The following is a 23,345-nucleotide window of genomic DNA, read 5'->3' as shown; positions in this document are numbered from 1 at the left end:
CTAGCCAGCAAAGTAGCAGGACCTGGACTGCGCACCTGAGTGCAAAATTGAAGTGCGTGGTTTTCAGAGTGAGTGTCTCTGTTGGAGAGTGAGTGTTGGTTAGTAGGCCTAGGGTTAAAAAAGTGATAGAGTTAAAGTGAAATCACGTGGCCAAGCCAGATGTTTTTGGGAGAGACGCCCTACTTGCCTCACCCTAGTCCCTCCTGGCCCTAAGAAGCAGGTAAAAAAAATAATAATAATCACAGTACAATGTGATTTGTGCAATAACAGCAGCAGAAACAAGGTTGTGAAGAACAAAGGTGGAGGGGCAAACTCTGCATGGGGAGGGTGGGGTGGGCCTCCCAGGGGGTCCTTAGCAGAGTCTTAGAGGAGCAAAGCTAGCAGATATTCCAGACACAGAGAAAACAGCTTCACAAAAACGTCATAGGTGAAGCTACCCAATGTAGGGTGGACAGGGTGACAGGATGTGGAAGGTACAGATGGGCTTCTGCCAGAGTCCAGAGCCCAAGGAGCCCCCTGACCCCGCCCCTGGTTGCTTACACTCCAGCTTAAACTCCACACTCTAGGTCGGGGCTTTTCACATGATAAGAAGCTCCATAACATTTAATCCAAATATAATTCTATAAAAACATGACCCTCTTTAAAGCTGTAGCTTTTAAAGTCTAAATTTTTAACCCCAGGAGGCTGCTGCAGCATTAATTTTTCTGCTACCAAAATGGTTAGCATTTGTGCAGAGACTGGAGTCAAGCTTCTCCTGCCAGGCTCTGGTAGCATTAGACCTTTTCTGATTCAATCTCAGGTGGGCCAGCAAATGGACAAACAGAGCTTCTCATTTTCTGTAGACAGAAAGGCAAGTTATTTAGCCCTTTTAAAGGAGAAGTTGACAGTATCTGTCAAAAACTGTAAATGTATGCCTTCAATCCAGCAAATTTACTTCTTGGAATACAGACAACAGAAGTGCCCACATATATGCACAAAAATGTATGTAAAGAATGTCTATCGCAGAATTGTAACAGAAAAACATTTGAAACAACTCAAATATCCACCAATAAGGGGTAGGATAAATTAGAGACATATAGAGACGTTCAGAAACCAGCTGCCTTCATTCATTCACTCATTCGTTCACTCTTCAAGGAGTTTCTACCCTGAACATCAGCACCTACTATAAGCCTGGCCCTTGCCCGTAGGATGAGGGAGAGGGGTTGATGGCTCCTCCCTCCCTCCCTCCCTCCCCCTCCATCAGCTCCCACCTCCCACTCTTTAATAAAAGCAAAGGAAGCTGTGGGCTCTGCAAACTCAGACCTCCCCCACAATCTCTCTCATTAGACTCTCCTGCCTCAGACTCCCGGAAAATGTATTTTAAACAAGGTATTAGGTGATGCACAAACGCTTATGAGAATCCATGCCTTAACCTCTCCTTGGTTTTTTCTCCTCTGTAAAAAGCAGACCGAACATCATCTGCTTCAGGGTTATTGAGAGGATTAAGCATGTGAAGCTGATGCAGCCACAGTTGGGCCTCTCCTAAAATTGCTGTTTCTTTTCAACCTCTGTTCCTGGCTGGCACTGGTCAGCCCGCTTTGGGGTGGGGCAGGTGGAGAGACGATGTGGGGCATATGCACCCTAAATTCCTGCAGAAAGTCATACACCTCCTTTTTTCAGAGGGTGTTAGAGTTCTGCTCTAGCACCTACCCGTATTCACAGGGAAGGCCAGTGAGATGGTGAATGTGCAGGGGACTACGTGGGGCACGTCGGAGCTGAAGGTGCTGGCAGTCTCAGATGAGGACTCAGTGCTGCTGCACTGGCGGTCAGAGTCAGACTCCTGGGCCCTGGCCTTGGCCTTGAGGTGTTCCTCCACGTCACACTCACTCGTGGACTGGTAAAAGCTGGTGATGGAGGAGATGGGCTCTATGCTTGCGGGGTCCTCTTCCCACTCCCAGGCATTCAGCGACATGCTGCAGAGCGCGCCGCTGGCCGCCGGCGCTCCTGGCAGGGAGAAAGTGAGGCTGTCCCCGCCTGTATTCCAGGGCTGCTCCAGGAAGTAAGTCCGGCCTCCTGCAGGAGCACCCACCCGTCTCTTCCCCGCTTCCCCAGCTTGCTCCTTGGTGAACTCCGGGGCTCCTTCACTGCCTGCCACACAGTCGGTACTCAACCGACTTAAGAGAATGAATGGATGAAGGAACCACAGAGAAGAGTGGCTGGCAGTAAGCACGACGACGAGCAACCCCGTTTCCTTCGCCTAACCAGGAGTCAGTCGCCGGGCTTCTGGAATGCCTGCCCCAGGTGAGCAGCTCCCGGGAGCCACCAGGCGGAAGAGGGGGCGTCTACTCAGGCAGGTCTGCTGCGACTAAGCACAAGATGCGTTTGCTATTTGGGGAGAGGCAAACCAGGCCGCGGGCAGCACGTGCAGGAGCCTGGCGAGGTCGGGGAGGGCAAGCTCTGCCCCCTAGACAGAACATGAATGTGCACTGGGTGCTGGGGCATCAGCTCAGGGCCCACGGAGGCGGAACGCCGGGCAAACACCGGGGAGGGAACACGCGTCGAGGAGAGGAGGGAAGGGTCCCGGGCTGCTGCGGCCGAGTTGGGGACAGGGGTCGGGGTTCCTCTCCAGGTGCTGGCGGTACCTGCGAGCGGATGCGCTGGGTGGCAGCGGGGACTTGGACGGCGGCGGCAACTCCCGCACCAGATCCACAGCCACCTCGGCGAAGAGACTCCAAGACTGAAAGGAGCGTCCGCGGGTGCAGGGAGGGCCGGAGGCCCAGCCACTCAGCTCCGTTTGGCGGTTGCTAGGAGATGCGAGGGCCTGCGGCCTGGGGGCGGGGCTCCGCGGGGCGGGGCTTTCCCCCTCAGCCACTGCGCGCAGTCTGTCAAATGGCTACATCCACGTTCAGAAACCAGCTGCCTTCATTCATTCAATCATTCATTCACTCTTTAAGGAGTTTCTACTCTGAACGTCAGCACCTACTATAAGCCTGGCCCTTGCCCGTACGATGGGGGAGAGGGGTTGATGGCTTCTCCCTCCCCCTCCATCAGCTCCCACCTCCCATTCTTTAATAAAAGCAAAGGAAGCTGTGGGCTCTGCAAACTCAGACCTCCCCACGATCTGTCTCATTAGATTCCCTGCTTCTGTCGCTGATGTCCTTAAAATAGCATGAGAATTCTGGTTAGTGATTATGAGCGCCAACTCAGAGATGAGAAAACAAAGCTTAGAGAGGTGAAGCAATTCGCCTGAGGTCGCACAGCAAGTAGGGCGCAGCACTGTGTTGAAATCCGGACTGCCTGACTCCAAAGCCTCCGCTCATCTGCTAAACCACCCAAGCTGAGAGCCCTGGCTGCCGCTCCTAATATAGAAGACCTCAGCACAGCAAGCCGCTGGGGTGGAGGGCTGCGGTAGGCTTCATGGAGGAGGTGAGCAAAGCCAAATCTGGGGGGTGACTAGGCAGAGGCGGTGAAAGCAAGAGAAAGCATTCCAGGTAGAGGCATATGCAAAGGCCCATAGAGGTGAAAGGGCAGGGCAAGTTTCAGGAACGGATGGTGAGGCTGAGGTGAAAGGGCATGGCAAGTTTCAGGAATGGATGGTGAGGCTGCAGCAGCGTGCGCGGCCCATGGTACATAGCCCCAAAGGGCAGGTAGGGCACAGGACTATGGGCAATGGGAAGCCAAGGGCAGGTCTTCTGTTGAGGGAGGGTACCCCGCTCTGGCAGTCAGTTTGTTCAAGAGAATGAGAGCTGAGGCTACACACACGCTTGGCTATTAAGAAAACTTTAGCTCTGAGTTGAGCTATGACCTACTTTGTGTCAAAGAGCAAAACTGTGGCAGAGCTGGGGCTGAGACCCAAGTCCTGAGCCTCCTAGTGCATGCCTCCCCAGACTGCTCTCAGGGCATGGGACAGCCCCTTTAATACTGGGCGCTCCAATACTCCTCGGGTTCAGTTAGTCTAAAAAACAGCCTCAAGTACAGCTGTGAGGGGAGACACCAAATGGCAGTGGGCCCTGTGAGGAGGGGGTTGAAACTCTCAGCATGACAGCCACAACCACCTGCCCACACCCCACCTGCAGCAACCTGGAGACTGCTGTCTATATGCTAGGAAGTGCTCAGGAGACACACAAAGGGCTGGAAGAATACAAAGCTACTCAGATACACCAGCCCCCAAAAGGGCCCTTTAACAAGGGCAGTTCAACACCACCATCACCCTCGGACAGACATCAGGCCTCCTGCTCCCCAGGTCCTACCCACTGGCCTGAGGCTGGTTTCCCTCCAAAGGTTCTTTGATCACATCACCACCTAGGGCAGAGGCCAATCTCTCCCCAAGTTCAGTAGTGAGAGGCCAGAGGTCTTGGACCAAGGACCAATGTGCCATCCTGGATGTGCATTGGAAACACCTACATGTCAAAAATACAATTCTGAGGCTTCATTAAAGACCTGTGGAAGTCACTCTCCAGAGGTGGGGCTTAAGAACCAGTGACAGATTGTATTTTCCAAAGACAGCCACCTCAAAAGATCCCCTCCCACATAATCTTCTGGCAGGCATCCTGGGGTTCACATTCCTCCCACCCAGTGGGGGCGGGGGGGGTCTAGACCCCTCCCCTGGAAACTGGGCAGACCTTTGTGACCTGCCTCAGTCAAAAGAGAGAGAGGAAATGACACTATGTGATTTCTGAGGCCAGGTCGTACAAATTCCATCTACCTCTGCCCTGTTCTTTTGAGGTATAGTATTCATGCTAGGAATCCAGCTACCATGTTGTGAGGAAGCCCAAGCAGCCATGTGAAATGGCCACATGAAGCTGTTGTGACTGATGGTTCCCAGCCAATTGCCAGCCTCAACTCCCAGACATATGAGAGTGCAAGAATTCAAATGATCCCAGCCTTTAGTCTTTGAGACACCCTGGCTGACACTAAGAAACAGAAACAAGCTGTCTCCATCATGAGAAATTGCAGATTTATAAGCAAAGTAAGTTGTTGCTCTCTTAAACCACTAAGTTCTGGGGTGATTTGTTGTGCAATAAATAATAGGAACAGGAGCCATATTTTTAAATTACCACCAAGATTGTACTACACAACCAGAATATGGAACCACTGCCCTGAGAGAGGTGGTGTCTGGGTCAAGACCTAGAGCATCACAGGATGAAGTCAGGGCAAAGGTGTGCCACCCACTACTCAGGTGTGAGAGAGTGGTGTGTCTACAACCCCACCTCAGTGAAGATGGCTTCAGGGCTGGCAGATCAGAAGCAAAGGAAAGGGGTCTTCTGTTTCAATTATCTGTTACTGAGTAAAAACCATCCCCAAACTTAATGGCATCAAACAACAAACACTTGTTATTTCTCACCACTCCATGTATCAGCTGGGTAGTTCTCTGCTGGCCTCGCCTGGGCTCACTCCCTGTGCTGTGCTCAGCTGGAGGACCAACATGGCTGAAAGGTGCCAGAAGGCCTCACTTGCATGTCTGGAAGTTGCTGCTGGCTCTCCGCGGGCCCGCTGGTTCCCCTCCATCGGCTCCCCTGCCCCCAATGGTACACCAGCTTTCTTCCAGGTGGCACCTCATCTCCCCGTAGCCTGGCCTGGCTTCCTCACATGGCATTCTCAGAGCAGGGATCCCAGAGGGCACAGAAGAAGCTGCAAGGCCTCTTGGGACCTAGGCGTGGAACCAGCACCATGTCACTCTGCTACATGCCATTAACCAAAGGAAGTCATGAGGCTGGCCCCACTTCAAGGGGATGAAGACATGGACTGTACCTCTGGTAAGCAGAGGGGCAAACATCCAGGGGTGGGAGGTGTTCAAGGTCACTGAACAATCCATCCCTGCTTCCTTACTCTGCCGGGTGGGGGGTTCCCAAGCTCCCACAGGTTATGTCGAGGCCTTCCTGAAGTTATCCCAAGACTCTGGCAGCTAGAAGCATATTGGGAATCAGCTACATCCATCTTCTTCTTACCCCTTCCCCATTTTTAACAGCTTTATTGAAGTATTTTTTATTTCACAAAATCCATCCATTTCAAGCATAGAATTCAATGATTTTCAGTAATTTTCAGTAACCAAGTGGTGTGATCACCATCATAAATTCATTTTAGAACATTTTCATCCCCCTAATAAGACTTCATGCACATTTATAATTAATCTCTGTTCCAACTCCCAGTCCTAGGCAACCAATATCTACTTTATCTCTAAAAATTTGCCTTTTCTAGACATTTCCTATAAATTGAATCAGACACTATGTGTTCTGGCTTTGTGATTGGTTTCTTTCACCTACCGTTATGTTTCTGAGGTTTATTTATGTTGAGGCATGTGTCGGTATTTAATTCCTTTTCATGACTGAATAATATTCTATTGTGTGGACAGACCACAGTTTGCCTATCCATTCATCAGTTAATGAGCATTTGGCTTGGGCATTTAGACATTTATGAACAATGTTGCAATGAACATTCCCATGCAAGTCTTTGTGTGGACGTGTTTTCATCTCTCTTGGGTCGATATCTAGGAGTGGAATAGTTGGGTCGTATGGTCATTTTGTGATTAACTTCTTGAGAAACTGCCAAACTATCTTCCACAGGGGCTGCATCATTTTATGTTCCCATCAATAACATGAAGTTTCCTGTTTCTCCAAATTCTTGACAAGATTTGTTGCCTGTTTTATTCATTACAGCTATTCTCATGGGTATGATATAGTATTTCATTGTAGTTTTCATGTGCATTTCCCTAACAATTAAGAATACTGAGATTGTTTTATATGCATGTTGGCCATTTATACAACTTCTTTGGCGAAATACCTGTTTGTATCTTTCACTCACTTTTGATTGGATTGTTTGTCTTCTTGTTACTTGTTACTTGTTCTTACAAGCCAGAACACACTTGTAAGAGTTCATTGTAAATTCTGAATATAAGTTCTTTACTGGGCATATGTTTTACAAATATTTCCTTCTAGTCTCCTGTTCATCTTATTTTCTTAATAGTATCTTTTGAAGTGTAAATGTTTTGAACTTTGATGAAAGTCCAATTCATCATTTTTTTTCTTTTTTGGACCATGCATTTGGTGTTGTATCTAAGAAATCTTTGCCTAATAACAGGCCTATTTTTAATAGAAGTAAAGCGCCGGGCGTGGTGGCTCAAGCCTGTAATCCCAGCACTTTGGGAGGCCGAGACGGGCGGATCACGAGGTCAGGAGATCGAGACCATCCTGGCGAACACGGTGAAACCCCGTCTCTACTAAAAAAAATACAAAAAACTAGCCGGGCGAGGTGGCGGGCGCCTGTAGTCCCAGCTACTCGGGAGGCTGAGGCAGGAGAATGGCGTAAACCCGGGAGGCGGAGCTTGCAGTGAGCTGAGATCCGGCCACTGCACTCCAGCCCGGGCTACAGAGCGAGACTCCGCCTCAAAAAAAAAAAAAAAAAAAAAAAAAAAAGAAGTAAAGCTTGGTGTCTGAACACTAAAGCAAATCCACTAACCAAGACTCCTAAAAACCCAAAAGCTTTATGACACTGAAAATAATGGCCCAAGGACATTCCCAGACAATTCTGGGCTCTGGATAGAATAACACAAGTTTCCAAAAAACAGTGTGACAATATCGCGAGTTTATAAAATATGTATACTCCATGGCCCAGTAATAAATCACTCAAGATATGGCACAAACTGTTCACAGTATTGTTTTTGTGGAGAAAAGCTGAAAATTACCTCTGTAGGCATCTGTGGGGGATGACAAAGCACCTTATAGTTCATTCTGAGGGAGCACAGAGCAGCCTCTGGAGCAGTGTCTGCAAAGAAACCACAGTCAAGCTGTTTACAAAGCTCAGTTCCTGTGCAAAGAAAGATCCCAACGGCGCCCTTTCCACTGTGCTTTTCATGTCAAGTTGAATGAGCTACAATTTGCACACTGTGAAATTCAGATATACACAGTCATGCAACCACTATACCATGAAGACAGAGTATTTCAATCACTCCAAAAAGTTCTTTCATGCCCAAATACATAGAAAAGTTTGGAAATAAATACATCAGAAATACACAGTGGTCCCCTCTTGGTGGCAGAATAGTGGATGATTTTTGCTTTTTAGCATTTTCCTGGACCTTTAAAAGACACTTTAAACAATATACTATTTGAAATGGCTCAAACAATACTGAACTGACTTCAGAAAATCATTTCTTTGCCACAGCCCTGACTCTACCCTACACAGACACATGCCCATCCCCCCAGCTCATACAAAAGAGTGCAAGGAGACCTCTGAGTTTGCTCACTTTGAACCTAAACAAAAACCTTGTGGATGCAACCAGAATTATTTCAGAGGTGCCTGGTAACACCACGGGGCAGACAGACAGGCCTGACAGAAAACCATTATCAACCCTTACTTCCCTGAGCTGTGGGGGAGCAGAGGCCGGCAAAGGCTCCCAGCAAGACATTTAAAAGCTTTCTTTTCAATATTGACTGGCCCAGGAAAGCTACTGTTCAAAGGATTCCTTTACCAGCTGCAGGGATGTGGGGGGCGGGGAGGGTGTTGCACTCTTGCCTGGGCTACCAGCCCTCAGCACTGACATGAAATAAAATCAGGTTCTTTTTGTTGTTGTTGTTGTTTTGAGACGGAGTCTCACTTTGTCACCCAGGCTGGAGTGCAATGACAGGATCTCAGTTAACTGCAACCTCCGCCTCCCGGGTTCAAATGATTCTCCTGCCTCAGCCTCCCAAGTAGCTGGGATTACAGGCGCCTGCCACCATGCCCAGCTAATTTTTTGTATTTTTAGTAGAGAAGGGGTTTCACTATGTTGGCCAGGCTGGTCTTGAACACTTGACCTCAGGCAGTCCACCCGCTTCGGCCTCCCAAAGTGCTGGGATTACAGGCGTGAGCCACCGCACGCGGCCAAGAAAAAGAAACACATGAGAACATCTTATCAAAAGGTAAATACTGCAGTGTTTCCCATCTGCAGAGAAAACCACTGAATCCACTTATGAATCCCTCCCTCTTCTTCTGTGTACTCACATACACGTCTCAGCAGAAAATAGTATTGTTTTTTATGTTTTTGTTCTTGTTATGCAAGCATCAGTGTTGTGCATAATCAGCTTGTGCCTTGCTGTGTCTGCTCATCCTCGTTTGCTGAGTCCTAGCTGATCTGATGGACACCGTGTGTTCTCCAGTTTCTCACTCTAGTAAACAATGATGCAGTGAACATCCTGTGCACAGTGGCTTTCTAAGGTAGAAGCCAAGAAGTGTATGTGATGTAAAAACTTTGTCAAATTGCCATTACTTTTATAACTAAAAACAAACCTAAAACAGTATGTCCAAAATGCTTGGGGAGAAGCCTTTAATTCCTTCCCAGCAGAGATGTACTCTGGGCAAAGCCTTCAAGAACAAGTACGAATTTGCCAAATGGACAAAGTGCTGATTCTGGGATACTGTGGCAGAGGAGACAGAATGCTATCGCTTTTCAAACGGCAAGATTTTACATTTAAACTCACAGAGTTATCCACAAGGCAAGATTATGTCTCTGTTATAGCTAGGAACAGCTGAAGAGTCTGCCTCTTGCTCCAACGTGGCTGGATACCGTGGCTGGATAACCGTTCCCGGTGCAGGTAACAGGTGAACAATATCACAATATCACTGCACGCCTCTCGTGAAAAAGAAAGCGAACACAGTCCAGTACTCACCAGAGAAGCAGGTTTTTCTTCATCTTCCAGAAATGTGTTCTAAAACATCAGCCAATCATCAACCTGTTAACCTAACCCCAGCTCAGAGATGGAACTCGGATCCCATTGCCAAGTCAGCACCCTCAGGCACAAAGGTGGCAGGGGCGGGAGACACCACTTTCCCGAGAATCCTATCCCCACCCCCAACAGGGATCTGGACAGAGCAGTTAGCACAGATCAGCTTCTGACCAGCGGGGTGCCCCTAACCTAGACCCCTTGCCTCTCCAAGCCTGTTTCCCTCTCTTTCCCAGTTACTACTTGGGGCTTTTTGCAAGGTCTATGGTGGCACAAGAAGTGCTCGGAAACCTGGTAGCTGAATTTAAGCGGAGGGGAGACTTTTCCGCACCCACAGCTACAGGGCGGCGAGAGCAGGCTTGCCAGGCAACCCTCGAAAGGCCTTCCGGGAAGAGGGGGAAGAGTGACGCTTGGGTGTGGGGGCACATACCCAGCAACCGGACGAGGCCGCCACCCCCAAGGCCCTCCTGGGCTTCGGATCCCGCGCCAACCCCTCGCCCAGGTCTCGGGGCGAACTCTCCGCGCCAGGCGGGCGGGGCGAAGGGAGGAGGGAGTTGAGAGTGGACGGCCGGGAGGGGGAGGAAAAGCGCAGACGCCAGGAACGCCCCGGGAGTGAGGAGAGGAGAGCGCGGGAGTCACGCGGAGAAGCCAAACTCGGACGCCGACCGGGCACTGGTGGCGCTGCAGGGGTCCCGGGGGGCTCCTGGACCTCCTACCCCAGACCCCTCCAAAGCAACTGGGGTAAACCAGACGCCCTGTGAGGCCAGCGCAGCTGCTGGACACGGTCCCCGGCGCCGCTCCAACCAGATCGCGACCGCTAAGCCCCTCCTTTCAAGAAACTCTAGGGCCGCCCCTGGAAGTGGCGGGGCGAAGGGACCGGAGGAGGGACCGGAGGAGCGAGGCGCGCGGCGCAGCGATGGAGCCGGACAGCGCGGGCGCGGAGGCCGGCATGGAGAGCGCGGGAGGTGACCCGTACCGGCGACCTGCGCGGCGCACGCAGTGGCTGCTGAGCGCCCTGGCGCACCACTATGGGCTGGACCGCGGCGTGGAGAACGAGATCGTGGTGCTGGCCACCGGCCTGGACCAGTACCTGCAGGAGGTCTTCCACCACCTGGACTGCCGCGGCGCCGGCCGCCTGCCCCGCGCCGACTTCCGCGCCCTCTGCGCTGTGCTGGGGCTGCGCGCGGAGGGGGCCACCGCGGCCGGGGAGGCAGCCGGAGACGCGAACTCCAGAGCTGTGACCACCGGGGACGCGGCCGCTGAGTTGGCCACGGACGGGGACTCAGATACCGACGAAGAGGCGCGCCTGGCGCTGCGCGCCGAGCCGCCGGAGCTCACCTTCCGCCAGTTCCACGCGCGCCTCTGCGGCTACTTCGGCACCCGTGCGGGGCCCCGGCTGCCCCGCGGCGCTCTCAGCGAGCACATCGAGACGCAGATCCGCCTGCGCCGTCCGCGCCGCCGCCGCCGCCCGCCCTGCGCGCCTGGCCCTGACAGCGGTCCTGACTGCGAGCGCGTTGCGCGGCTGGAGGAGGAGAATAGCAGCTTGCGCGAGTTGGTGGAGGACCTGCGCGCTGCGCTGCAGAGCAGTGATGCACGCTGCCTAGCACTGCAGGTGCGCGCTGGCCGCGGAGGGAGGGTGGTAACGCCTGGGAGAGGGCTCTAACTAAAAGCTGGCTGGCTGCGGAGCCCGACGGGACAGAGGCAGAGGAAGGGTAGACAGAGGGCAGCCCTACACCATCCCACCCCGCCTCAGCCCACTTGCATCCTGTCCCTGTTCCTCCCCATTCCACTCCAGTCCCCAACCCTATTCTTACCATCTGTTCCACTCCTGAAAACCCCAGTCACATTCAGACAACCATACCCCACTTTTCTGCTCCACCCCCGCATCATCGCGTCTTGCCCCTTCTAACCCAGGAATTGCACTTGTCTGGGTAGTCTCACACATTCCCTTTCAACAAGCATCTTTCTCTCTCCTTCCTGCCAGGCTTCTGGGAGGTTTAGGAGACAGAAGTGTGAAGAAGGCCCTGAGCTCACCTTTAAGGATCTCCCTGCCTCCTGGAGTAGACTGACAGCTCCTTCTGTCAATCAGCAACGACTTACGGGGCTCCCTGCGGGAGAAACAGACAAGTGAGAAATAGGGTGGCTCACACTATGGATCAGGCACTCATGGGCCACCAAATGCCTGTGGGAACCAGACCCGCTCTGGGCTATTGAGAAGAAACCATGGGGTGAGATGAGGACCCAGCCTTAGCATCTGGGAGCCGTCGACAAACACTTAAGCACTGTGCCAGCTGTGCGCCAAGGGCAGTGCTGGGCCGCAGGGGTCAGAGGAGGAAAGGAACAGCCCCTACCCCAGGCGACAACAGGCCAGGAAGAAAATGACGTTATATGACCCCACTTTAGCTCAGGACACTGCAGAGTGCAGGAAAGTGGCAAGGTGTGGTTTTCAGTGTTGGTGTGCATGGAAGCCAGGGTGGAGGCGGGAAAGTACTCCTCTGATGTGGAATCCCAAGTAATGTACGGGGAGCCATGGGATGCGCCTGAAAGGTCTTCCGGCATCGCTCATGCTCGGGTATTTATTGAGCACCTACTATGTGCCAGGTTTGTTTTAGGCTCTGGGAACACACCAGTAAAGACAGACAGAAACCGCCCTCAAGGAGCCTCTAGTGAGCAGGCACGGGGAGGGCTGCAAGTGCCACTGGGGGGAGTCTAGGAGATGAGGAACTGCCACCCGGCAGGCTGAACGCCGCCAACACAGGAGTAGACCGAGACGAGGTGCGAGGTTGAAGAATCATTGGTACCACAGAGGGAACAGAATACTGGCGTCGTGTTTCAGTTTCCTTCATCAGTAAAAAAAACGCTGGAGGGTTGCGGGGGCGGGCGAGGAGGAATCATTAGAGCTCCCGCCTCCCTAGGGATGTGGCGAGGGTTAAAGGAGCTCGGACGCACGGGACCTAAGGGCCTGGCACCTGGAAGCAGGCGGCGCCATAAACGTGCTCACGCGCTTCTGGGTGCGGAGGAATGGGGACCGCCGTCGTGGCGGGCGTTCGTCTGGTGCATGTGGCTGGGGCACTTACCCCCTGCCCCTGCTGCCCTGTCCCCGCAGGTTGGGCTCTGGAAGAGCCAGGCGAGCACCCACGAGATGGAGCGCGGCGGACCGGAGGCTGCGGTGCGGGAACTGCGGCAGGCACAAGGCGCGCTGGCTGCGGCGGAGGCCCGCGCTGGGCGGCTGCGCCGTGGCCAGGCCGAGGTGCGGCGGCGCGCGGAGGAGGCCCGGCAGGTGGTGCTGCGCAGCCTGCACCGCGTGCGAGAGCTGGAGGCGCTGGCGCGACAGGTGCCCGGCTTGCAGCGCTGGGTGCGGCGGCTGGAAGCGGAGCTGCAACGCTACAGGTGAGCAGGGGCGCGGGCCCTGGGCCCAAGTGCCCCAATTCGGCTCCCATTTTCCCAGACTTCGGGTGTGCAAACCCCCTCCCACACGCTCTCGTGTTCCCCAGTTTCTCCATGCATTTATTCACGTGTTCTTTCATTCCTTTGTCAGTTCTCCATTTCTTAAGTCATAAGTCTATTCCATTGCTTGCTCTGCATCCATCTGCCCACCCATCCATTCATCCATCCATCTGTCCATCCACTCACCCACCCCACTCACCCATCCATCCATCCATCCATTCATTTGTCCATCCACTCACCCACCCCACCCACCTATCCATCCACTCACTCGTCCATCCACTCACCCATTCATCCATCCACCCATCCACTCACCGACCCACCATCTATCCACCTACCCATCATCCATCTATTCATCCATCCATCCACTCACCCACCCACCCATCCCCCCACCCATCCATCATCCATCCATCCCCCCACCCACCCACGCATCCATCATCCATCCTTCCCCCCACCCACCCACCCAGCCAGCCGTCCATCCATCCTCCTGTTCACCCACAAACACCCTCTATTTGTTTATCATAGATTGCAGTTGAATGTGCTTATTCTTATTTGTTCCTGGATTCGATCATAATGATAATAGCTTACAGTTACTAAGCGCTTGCTGTGTGCCAGGCCTTGAGCTAAGTACTTTATGTGGCTTAACTCATTTAAGCCTCACAGCTACCCTGTGAGGTGGGTACTGCTGTGTTTCCACTCTGTAGATGAGGAAACAGGTGTATAATGACTGCCTGTGCTAGCTCCACCAGGGCAGGAAGCTGGACTTGGGATCCAGATTCAAATCTTGGCAGGACTTTTGGCAGATGTGTGAGTGTGGGCAAGTCACCACCCCTCAAAGACCCTGCTTCCTCTTGGGTAGAATACAGATTGGGGTCCCTGCCTGCGGGAGTGGCTGTGAAGAGGCCATGGGCTCCTGCCTGGCACATGGCAGATGCTTGGTAGACAGAGCCTCTCTCCCTTTCAAATCACAAGGCACCCCTGCCTGCCGGCTGGCCTGACTACACATTTGCTGAGCATTTTCTCTGTGCCAGGGGCCATCCCAGGCATCAGGGATGTGACCATGTGACTAGGACAGACTGAATTCCCTGCCCTGAGCAGCCACCTGTGAGCAGATAAGACCTTCACAGGAACAGATGTGTGGCAGCAGGCAGGATGTGGAGGACACTCATCAGCCTGCCCCCAAAGAAGTGACACTTGAGAGTAGGATGTTACTGGGCCAGATGGAAAGAGGAGAAGAGAGAACATTCTAGAAAATGGGAACAGTACGGGCAAAGCCCTAGGGCAGAAGGGGCCTTAGCACCATTCAAAAACTAAAAGGAAGCCCGAGTGGCTGGAGGGGTAGAGCTGGAGGTAGGCCCATTTAGGGCCTGGAAGGTGGCAGCAAGGACTTCAGTTTTTCCCTTAAGAGAAAGAACATGAAACCATGGGAAAGTTTTAAGCGAGGAGGTGACAGAAGCAGATTTACATTTCAATAAAAAGTTACCCTGGCTACAGTGTGACAAAGAGATGGGCAGACAGGGAGAGCAGAAGATAGTGCGGAGCCCAGTGAGGGGCTCCTGCCATCCTGGTCCTGAGAGGAAGGTGGTCTGGCCCAGGCTGGGGGTGGGGCAGGCAGAAGGGATGGCCTTGAACCTACTGGACATCTGAGGAGCTCACAACTGGGAGATGGGAAGGCATGGGGCTAGAAGGAGGCCTCCAAAGAGGCAGACTCTGGGCCAGCCTCCTGCAGCGTGCAGTGTTTGGAGAGCCACTTCCTGTTTGCATAGCTGATGGCTAAAGAGCAGGGCTGGTTGGCTTGAGGCCCACATCCAGCCTTGGAACTTTATCCAAGAGGAGAAATAAAGGGGCTCTTCTTTGTTTATTTCTAAAGTCACAACTAGTCCTCTATAGCAGAATGCTACAAGTGACTACAAACATTGGCATAGCCCTTTACAACAGAAAAAGTGGATTCATAGCCAATGCACCATTTAGTCCCCATAAGATTGTTCAAGGTAGGCATTTTATCCCCAGTTTACACATTGTGAGAAATGAGGCACTGAGAAGTTAAGTAACATACCCAAGGCCACACAGCCACAAAGCAGAAAAGTCAAAGCACTTTTCCCCCACTGCCTGTGTGCTTTGATTCACAGTTACACGATGGCTGCTGTGCCTCCAGACCTTCTATCTGCTGATTGGGCATAAGAAGAAACCTGGAAGGGCTGGTCCTGTTAGTCAGTCTCAAACAAAACTGGGGTTCTATTTTTTGTTTGTTTGTTTTTTGAGACAGAGTCTTGCTCTGTCACCCAGGCTTTTTCGCAATGGCGCAATCTTGGCTCACTGCAATCTCTGCCTCCCAGGTTCAAAAGATTCTCCTGCCTCAGCCTCCCCATAGCTGGGATTACAGACGTATGCAACCACGCCTGGGTAATTTTTGTATTTTTAGTAGAGACGGGGTTTCACCATGTTGGCCAGGCTGGTCTCAAACTCCTGACCTCAGGTGATCTACCCGCCTCGGCCTCCCAAAGTGCTGGGATTATAGGCGTGAGCCACTGCGCCCAGCCAAAAGTGGATTCTGTTAGTAAGGAAGAAGGAGGAGCAGCTATTGCCGAGGCTTTGAAGGAAACACCTAGTGATGAGGAGATTGAGGACCAGAGAGCGAGTAACACTATGTGAAGGGCACACAGTGATTAGGCAGATGACTGTGTCACTCATTTCTCTGCCCCTCTAGAAATATGCTTTCAACCCTACCTTGCCCAGGAGGTTGACCACCTCTGCCCATTTTCTATGGTCAGAGTTTGCTGGTTTATGGACTGACCTGCCCCAAAGCTCTCACTCTGAGAAGAAGGGAAAGGAGAGGAGACAGAATAGCCATGGGCATTTATTGAGCATCAGCTGCGTACGAGGCACTTTTTCATGTGAGCTCATGGGGCCTCTGAACTAGTCTAAAAGAAAAGTGTTATTGTCAGCATTTCACAGACGAGAAAACCAAGACCAGGGAGGAAGCAGCTGTCCAGTGTGGCGCAGCAACTTAGTGGCAAGGGCAGGACTCACAGCCCAGCCTGATGGCCCCAGGCCACAAGCTCGAGTTGGGTTTGGTAATATGCACAAGTCCCCCTGGATTCTCCTACCCCGGAAACATCGGCCAGACATTTTACTGGCTGGGGAGGGTACAATTCACCTCTACTTTTGCTTTTCTCTTTCTTTCTTTTCCTTTCCCTTCCCTTCCCTTCCCTTCCCTTCCCTTCCCTTCCCTTCCCTCCCTTCCCCTCCCCTCCCCTCCCCTTCCCTCCCCTCCCCTTTCTTCCCTTTCCCTCCCCTTCCCTCCCCTCCACTCCCCTCCCCTCCCTTCCCCTCCCTTCCCTTCCTTTCTTTTTTGAGATGGAGTCTCGCCTGTCACCCAGGCTGGAGTGCAGTGGCACAATCTCAGCTCATTGCAACCTCCGCCTCCCAGGTTCAAGCCATTCTTTTGCCTCTGGCTAATTTTTGTATTTTTAATAGAAACGGGGTTTCACCGTGTTGACCAGGCTGGTCTTGAACTGCTGACCTTGTGATTCGCCCACCTCGGCCCCCCAAAGTGCTGGGATTACAGGCGTGAGCCAGCGCACCCAGCCTGCTTTTGCTTTTCAAGTGCCAGAAACTCAGATGTCCCTGACTATTGCGCTGAATCAACCCCCTCCTCTGCAGCTGGCCTAGGGGGCTGCAGTCTAGAGGAATTACAGGGAGGAAAGGGCCCCATGCCCCAAACAGCAGAGCCCCATCACACCCTCTTAAGTGACATCACTCTGGAATGTCTCCAGGTGCTCTGCAGATGTGTCTTTGGGGGGGAAAACAGAGCAATGACTGAACTCCCCCTGAGAATGACAGCTTGAAGCCATTTGGTTAGAATAAATGACCCAACTCACACTTTTCCAGCATCTCCCAGTGTTCAAAGCACTTTCACAGAGACCGACTCACTCCGATCTTCTCATCTTCCCTCTGAGGTTGGTATTATGTCATATGTTTCAAATGAGGAAATAGACCCTTGGAGTTGGGAGTGGGTTTACTAAAGTCACATACCTGAACTCAGCTGAATTCAGACTGTGTTGAGTTTCCTAACTTTGAGTCAAACTCTGCCACTTTCCTAAAATGGGATCTCGATGACTCTATTGTTCATGTTAGGGCTTCTATTGAGTTCTTTTTCAGACCTGTACTTTTTTTTTCATCCTTATCAGTCCTTGTGTTGTGGGTTCTGTCTAATCCTTTATCTCTGTAGCATTCAACCATATTAATTTTACAGTCTCTTTTGGATTGCTGTAATATCTGAGCTTCCTGAGATGTTTTACACCTGCTGTCTTTGTCATGATGAGGCATTCTTGGCAGGCACTGTCATTTTGGGCTGTGAGCCCATCTTTGGCAGGGCCATGATCCTTGAGAGTCACACATAGAACCGGTTGTAGAGTTCCCTTCAGAGCAGTTCTCCATTTGCCTCCACTAGGCCCTGATTCTAGACCAGTTTTTAATTGTGATTCTTAGCTTGGAGTTGCCTAGCTACACAGGTAGTGAGAGATTGAGTCCCATACCTGGGAACAAAACCCCAAGGCCAATAGGTGGAATATTTTTCATCTTTGTTTATGGATAAGACAGCCCTTGCTGGCCCCTGGCCTCATGCAGGGAGTCTCCTGTAACTCACTACGCAAGGTCTCCTGTCCCTAATCCCTCCATGGGCATTTCAGCTCCATCTCCTGCTTTCCACACAAGCTGGAGATCTCCTCTTCTTGATTTTGACTTTGGCTCTATACCCTTTTAAATAGTTCTATTTTATGCAGCATTTCAGCATATTCGTAGATGGAAGAGGGGCTTCCCATAGCACCTCAATCCACCATCTTGACCAGCAGCCTAAGAGGATGGACAGTAAATATGTAAGCAATTGGAGATATTTATTTAATTCATTCAACAGTATTTTCTAAGCAACTTCTGTGGACCAATCCCCATGCCAGAATCCTTGGGGACACAGAAATGGCAGTAGACATGTTAGGGCACAGGTGTGCCATGTGCTGAGGGGCCACGAAGGAGCTGCTGCTGCTGCTTTCAGAGTTGTAGGAGTTGCAGGTGAAATAGAAGCCCCCCAGGTGTCAAAAGGCATCTTCAGGCCTCCTAGAGCTGGGGAAGACTCAGGCACTCCCTGGCCCAGCCCCTGCCTGCTGAGGCATGCAGCCCTCCCAAGAGGCTTGTGGTCTCCTCACAGCCACATCAGCCTCTGATCCTGCTTCCCCACAGCTGGTCTCTGTTCAAACACGACCTCGTCTGAGGTGAGAAACTCAGCTCCTTATCCTTCAAATCCCACAAAATAGTCCATCCCCACACAAATTTTTATGCATAGTAGACATTACTGATTATTGGAGGGGGGGATTCTGTTGCAGTAATGCAAACAGCTTCATATGGAAAATCTGACATCACCATTCATAAAATGTCATTCAATCCCTGCCCAACCAAGGTGTTTCAGTGGCACTCTCCACCGAAACCACTTTCCACCTTTCTTCTCTCCTCTGTTTTCTCTTTCTTTTCTTCCTTTCTATCATCCAGGTCTCCTGGGTGAGTGCCAGAAAGCCTAATGCAAACTGACCTAGGTGAAAAAGAAGTTAGTTCTTAGAACTGAAAAGTGTAGGCATGTCCAGCTTCAGACATGGCTGAATTCAGGTACTCACGTAGTATTATCAGGATATGCTGAAGCTCTGCTTTACTCTCTGGCAAGTTCTCTCCCCCAGTAGCCCTTGGGGTGCCAAGCTAACATCCCCAAAGCTCAGTCCGGTAGAAAGGCCATCTGTTATCTGAACCATCCCACTGAAGTCCTGGATATGGGCCTCATTCAGCCAACTTGGAAACATGTTCATCCTGAATTCATCACAGGGGCCAGGACAATTTGATGCTCTGACTGGCCAAACCTTAGTCACATACCCACCACTGGAGTGAGAGCAAGGCCCATTGGACTCTGGAAATGAGATCCTCCCAGGAGAAACAAGGGACACTGTATCCCAGACACATTCAAGGAACACACCCCCTTGCCCCTCTCTGGAGCTTGCAGACCAATCCTTTTCTTGTCTGCGTAGAATAGCCCACCTGTGGCAGCTCAAGACTCTGAACTCTAAAGGTCCTGGGAGGAAACCTGGTTAGACACGGGAGCAGGCTTATCTGGAGGTCAGCTTTTCCTGACTGCTGGGTGCTTTAGGGGTGGTTTCAGGGGGACTCTATGCCCTCACCAACCTGTGCCCATCCAGGTGATTTTAGGGCTCACTGGGGAGGGTGGACAGAAGAAGATTGTTATCCCCAGGTTCTGTCCATAGCTGGGAGCCCTCCAGAGGGAGCATAAGGGCTTGGCACTTCTGTGGCCTAGCTAGCACCCAGTCCAGCCTTGTCACATAGTAAGATGTGTGTGGACACACGAATGGGCCAGCGGGCATGGGAGTGGATGCTGTCCTCAAAAGTGGAAGAAAGGGCATAACGTCTGGGACTTCAGCACAAGGAGACCCCTAAGTGGTCCAGTGGCCTTGTCTTGCCTTGAGGGGTCCCCCTTGAGTCCTCAGTAGATGGTATCTGGTGGATTTGTGACATCTTGTCCTTTTGAAACCGCCCATGTCTCAGCCAGTTGCCTGGTCTGGCCCCTGACCCTGCTCTGAAGGCCCTGATAGGGCCTTCAGGACACCTGGGCAGGGCAGGCAGCCTAGGGCCAGCACCACCGGGCAGGGGCTGGCTCTCAAAAAGACAGAAAAGGCAGAGAGCCAGCTCAGCTCAGCTGGAACAAGGAGAGGCCTGGCGGCCTGGCCTCTGGCTTTGTTGTCGGGGGAGGATGAAAAGGCTGGGATGGAAGAAAGGGGGTGGGGGAGGGAGGAGGGGGGGCAATTGGCTGGTCACCATGGAGGGGACACAAAGGTGAGGCCATCTGAGTACTGCCTCCTTTCTTCTGCCCCATTGCGGCTGCCTGGCCTGACCTGGGTGGGCCAAAGTCAGCGGGTCCGGGGCGGGAGGGAGGTGGATGGGTGGGGGCGAGCAGAGGGGGCATGGGGCACCATCTGGAGCTGGGAGGCCTCGGATTCCGTCGTCCTTGGAGGTGGGTGTGTGGGTGGCCTTGGTGAGAAAAGAGGCCTTTCCTCCTCCAGGAACAATACTCAGGCTCACAAAGAGGCAGACCCACTCGGGTACCCACTGCATGCCCCAGGCCCTCAGGATGCACAGGGGGCTCAGTGGGTGGGGGCCCAGGCTCAGAAGGCCCAGACCAATCTGGCTTTGATTCCCGGCTCCTCCACATGTGTGGTAGGAGCTAGAGCTGTTCCCTTCACTTCTGTGAGTCTCAGTTTCCTCGGCCGTAAAGTGGGTATAGGATTCTGTCTTGGCATAAACGTCGAGTGTGGCGGGGGAGGCAGCATGGTGGTAGAGCTCTGGGAGTGTGGCCTGCGGCAAGCCGTTCTCACCTCTGTGAGCCTCAGCTCATCTGTAAAATGAGATGAGAATAGTAATGATTATAATACCCACATCATGGAGTATTTGAAGATTCAACGTGCTGATGTGTTGAAAGTACCCAGAATAATGAAAGGCTTAATAAATATTGGAACTTATTGGGCTGGGCACAGTGGCTCACACCTGTAATCCCAGCACTTTGGGAGGCAGATCATCTGAGGTCAGGAGTTCAAGACCAGCCTGGCCAACATGGTGAAACCCCGTCTCTACTAAAAATACAAAAATTAGCCAGGCCTCCTTGCACGCACCTATAATCCCAGCTACTCGGGAAGCTGAGGCGGGAGAACTGCTTGAACCCAGAAGGTGGAGGTTGTAGTGAGCCAAGATTGTGCCACTGTACTCCAGCCTGGGTGACACAGCAAGACTCCATCTCAAAAAACAAAAAAAAAAAAAAAAAAGAAAGAAAGAATGAAGTGGGGACACTCATTCTTGTCTATCCAAAAAAGCAAGGCCTGTCCAGGGCAGGATCACAAAGGGGCAGGCCTTGGAGAGCAAGGAGGCAGAGGAGGAGGAGCCGTGGGCTATCTGTCGAGGTGGCCAATCAGTGGTGTCCCCAGAGAAACCTGCCCTCATTCAAATGCATTCCCCTAGCTGTACTTCTGGGAGGACAGAGCCTGGGCCCACACTTTGGTCTCACAGCTTAGAGATACACCCTCTCCTGAGCCTGAGGCTTTGCACCCCTCCCAGAGAGAGGGGCCTTGACTGCACAAGCTAATATGTACAATGAATGCATCCTTCAGAGAAGGAAGGAGCCTAGAGAGGGATGGTAATCTGCCCAGGCTCACCCAGTAAATCAGGGGCACAGCCAGGCTGGATTCAGTCCACGAGTTTGTGGCTCTTTCTGCTACTTCCCACAGGTGGGTTGGAAATAAGCTTCAGCCTTTTCAGGCCTGAGGCAGCCACAAAGAACATGGGGTGGGCTGAAGTGCCAGACCAGTCACCCTTGGCCATGACCTGCCTCATCTGCTAACCTATGTATGTTGCACATTTTCTTTGGTGTCTTGATGCTTCTGGGGAAGCTACAACTCAACTTGCTTGTGCCTCAGTTTTCTCATCTGGAGAATAGGTTAATTTTAGTACCTACCTCACAGGGTAAGAATCCAATGAGATAATAGAAAGCGTTTAAAATGATGCCTGGCACATAATAAGCCCTCCTTAAATGTCATTGTCAGCTGGCCCTGGCCTGTGGGATGCATTCCCACCTGTGGGGTGTGCCTGTGTTTGCTGCACACTCCTCGGATGGGCTTTCGGCCCCCGTGCCTCCAGCACTCTCTATCCACCTGGATCTCTGCTTGTCCCTGCCTGGTTCTACTCACTCCTGCTCCACATAGCTGGGAACATGGCTGCAGGGACCCCAGATTCATAACTTTTCAAATTCTGTGACCCAACATTCTGCTTCCCAGCACCTGTAGATAAAGTCCTAGGAAAGAACGTGGATTGGCCCAACCTGGGTCACAGCACCGCCTCTAGGCCGAGACCAGGACCAGGCTACTAGGATAGTCCTGTTGGCCTGGACCAGGGCACACACTCAACCCTGAAGTGGGCCAAGAGTTGGGTGGCCATAGAGGTGGGACAACTCCCAAAAGGAAGGTTGGTGCTGTTACTAGGAGACAGAAAAGGATGCAGGTTAGACAGAAACAGCAAATGTTCACCTCATGAATTTCTCCTTAGAAGTGAAAATTCAAGAAACGTAAAGGCTACAGCTCAGCACCAGGCAAAGAGAAGGTGGAAGAGTGGACACTGGACCTCCAAGCCAGGCGTTGGGCATTTTTTTTTTTTTTTTTTTTTTTTTTTTTTTTTTTTTGAGACGGAGTCTCGCTCTGTCGCCCAGGCTGGAGTGCAGTGGCCAGATCTCAGCTCACTGCAAGCTCCGCCTCCCGGGTTCACGCCATTCTCCTGCCTCAGCCTCCCGAGTAGCTGGGACCACAGGCGCCGCCACCTCGCCCGGCTAATTTTTTGTGTTTTTAGTAGAGACGGGGTTTCGCCGTGTTAGCCAGGATGGTCTCGATCTCCTGACCTTGTGATCCGCTCGTCTCGGCCTCCCAAAGTGCTGGGATTACAGGCTTGAGCCACCGCGCCCGGCCTTTTTTTTTTTTTTTTTTGAGAGGGAATCGCACTCTGTTGCCCAGCCTGGAGTGCAGTGGCGGGATCTCAGCTCACTGCAAGCTCCGCCTCCCGGGTTTATGCCATTCTCCTGCCTCAGCCTCCCAAGTAGCTGGGACTACAGGCGCCCGCCACCTCGCCCAGCTAGTTTTTTGTATTTTTTAGTAGAGACGGGGTTTTGCCGTGTTAGCCAGGATGGTCTTGATCTCCTGACCTCGTGATCCGGCCGTCTCATCCTCCCAAAGTGCTGGGATTACAGGCTTGAGCCACCGCGCCCGGCTGCGTTGGGCATTTTTTATGTAGTGTAGTAGTTTTCCAGAAAGTCAAAGGGCCTGGTGCATGGGTAGTTTTCCTCATTTAAGGTGGTCTCATCCAAAGAGAAAATCTCTCCTCACATAAGGATATCTGTTTACCCACAAGGAGACATTGGAAGAAAAGGCCAGTTCCTGGGTAGAGGCCTGGCTTGTCCCGTAGCTCCGGAGGTGCCAGTGTCAGGACTTTCACATGGCCTGGCCTAAGTCAGGGGTAGTATATATGGTTCTGCAGACCCAAGCCGGGTGAGCTCTGGAGGACACAAGGGGGTGGGCATCATGATCGCCAGATTGTTTTGACGGTACAACCTGGGATATAGACGGTCAAAGTGGTCTTGTGTAG

The 23,345-nt window shown here is 52.1% G+C and overlaps 2 protein-coding genes across 61 annotated transcripts in view; one reads left to right on the top strand and one right to left on the bottom strand.

The window, feature by feature from the left end:
- Positions 1 to 11,214, bottom strand: part of CFAP92 (cilia and flagella associated protein 92 (putative)) — an 82,123-nt gene extending 70,909 nt beyond the window's left edge. For 22 of the 49 annotated variants that reach the window (XR_012431563.1, XR_012431564.1, XR_012431565.1 and 19 more), the window contains exons 1-3: positions 9,621 to 10,479; positions 7,661 to 7,740; positions 1,690 to 1,983 (exon numbers count right to left, since the gene is read on the bottom strand). Coding sequence is in view for 21 of the 49 variants with exons in the window: in XM_074033126.1 (XP_073889227.1) it covers positions 1,690 to 1,951 (262 nt within the window). In the remaining 28 variants the exon portion in view is untranslated. Of the gene's footprint in view, positions 1 to 1,689; positions 1,984 to 5,323; positions 5,630 to 5,730; positions 5,885 to 7,660; positions 7,741 to 9,431; positions 9,582 to 9,620; positions 10,480 to 11,012 lie in introns of those variants that run through there. The other 27 variants (XM_074033135.1, XM_074033143.1, XM_074033150.1 and 24 more) reach the window with 10 other exon arrangements.
- The window catches only part of EFCC1 (EF-hand and coiled-coil domain containing 1), a 44,234-nt gene continuing 31,151 nt past the window's right edge, over positions 10,263 to 23,345 (top strand). For 7 of the 12 annotated variants that reach the window (XR_012431567.1, XR_006696016.3, XR_012431568.1 and 4 more), the window contains exons 1-2: positions 10,263 to 11,286; positions 12,781 to 13,064. Coding sequence is in view for 9 of the 12 variants with exons in the window: in XM_005571762.5 (XP_005571819.3) it covers positions 10,591 to 11,286; positions 12,781 to 13,064 (980 nt within the window). In the remaining 3 variants the exon portion in view is untranslated. Of the gene's footprint in view, positions 11,287 to 12,122; positions 12,276 to 12,780; positions 13,065 to 17,009; positions 17,185 to 23,345 lie in introns of those variants that run through there. The other 5 variants (XM_074033167.1, XM_074033166.1, XM_074033169.1 and 2 more) reach the window with 3 other exon arrangements.

This window comes from Macaca fascicularis, chromosome 2, assembly GCF_037993035.2.
Source record: "Macaca fascicularis isolate 582-1 chromosome 2, T2T-MFA8v1.1".
NCBI lineage: Eukaryota > Metazoa > Chordata > Mammalia > Primates > Cercopithecidae > Macaca > Macaca fascicularis.
The sequence above is the reverse complement of the archived record's forward strand: the minus strand, read 5'-3'. Positions and strand labels throughout refer to the sequence as shown.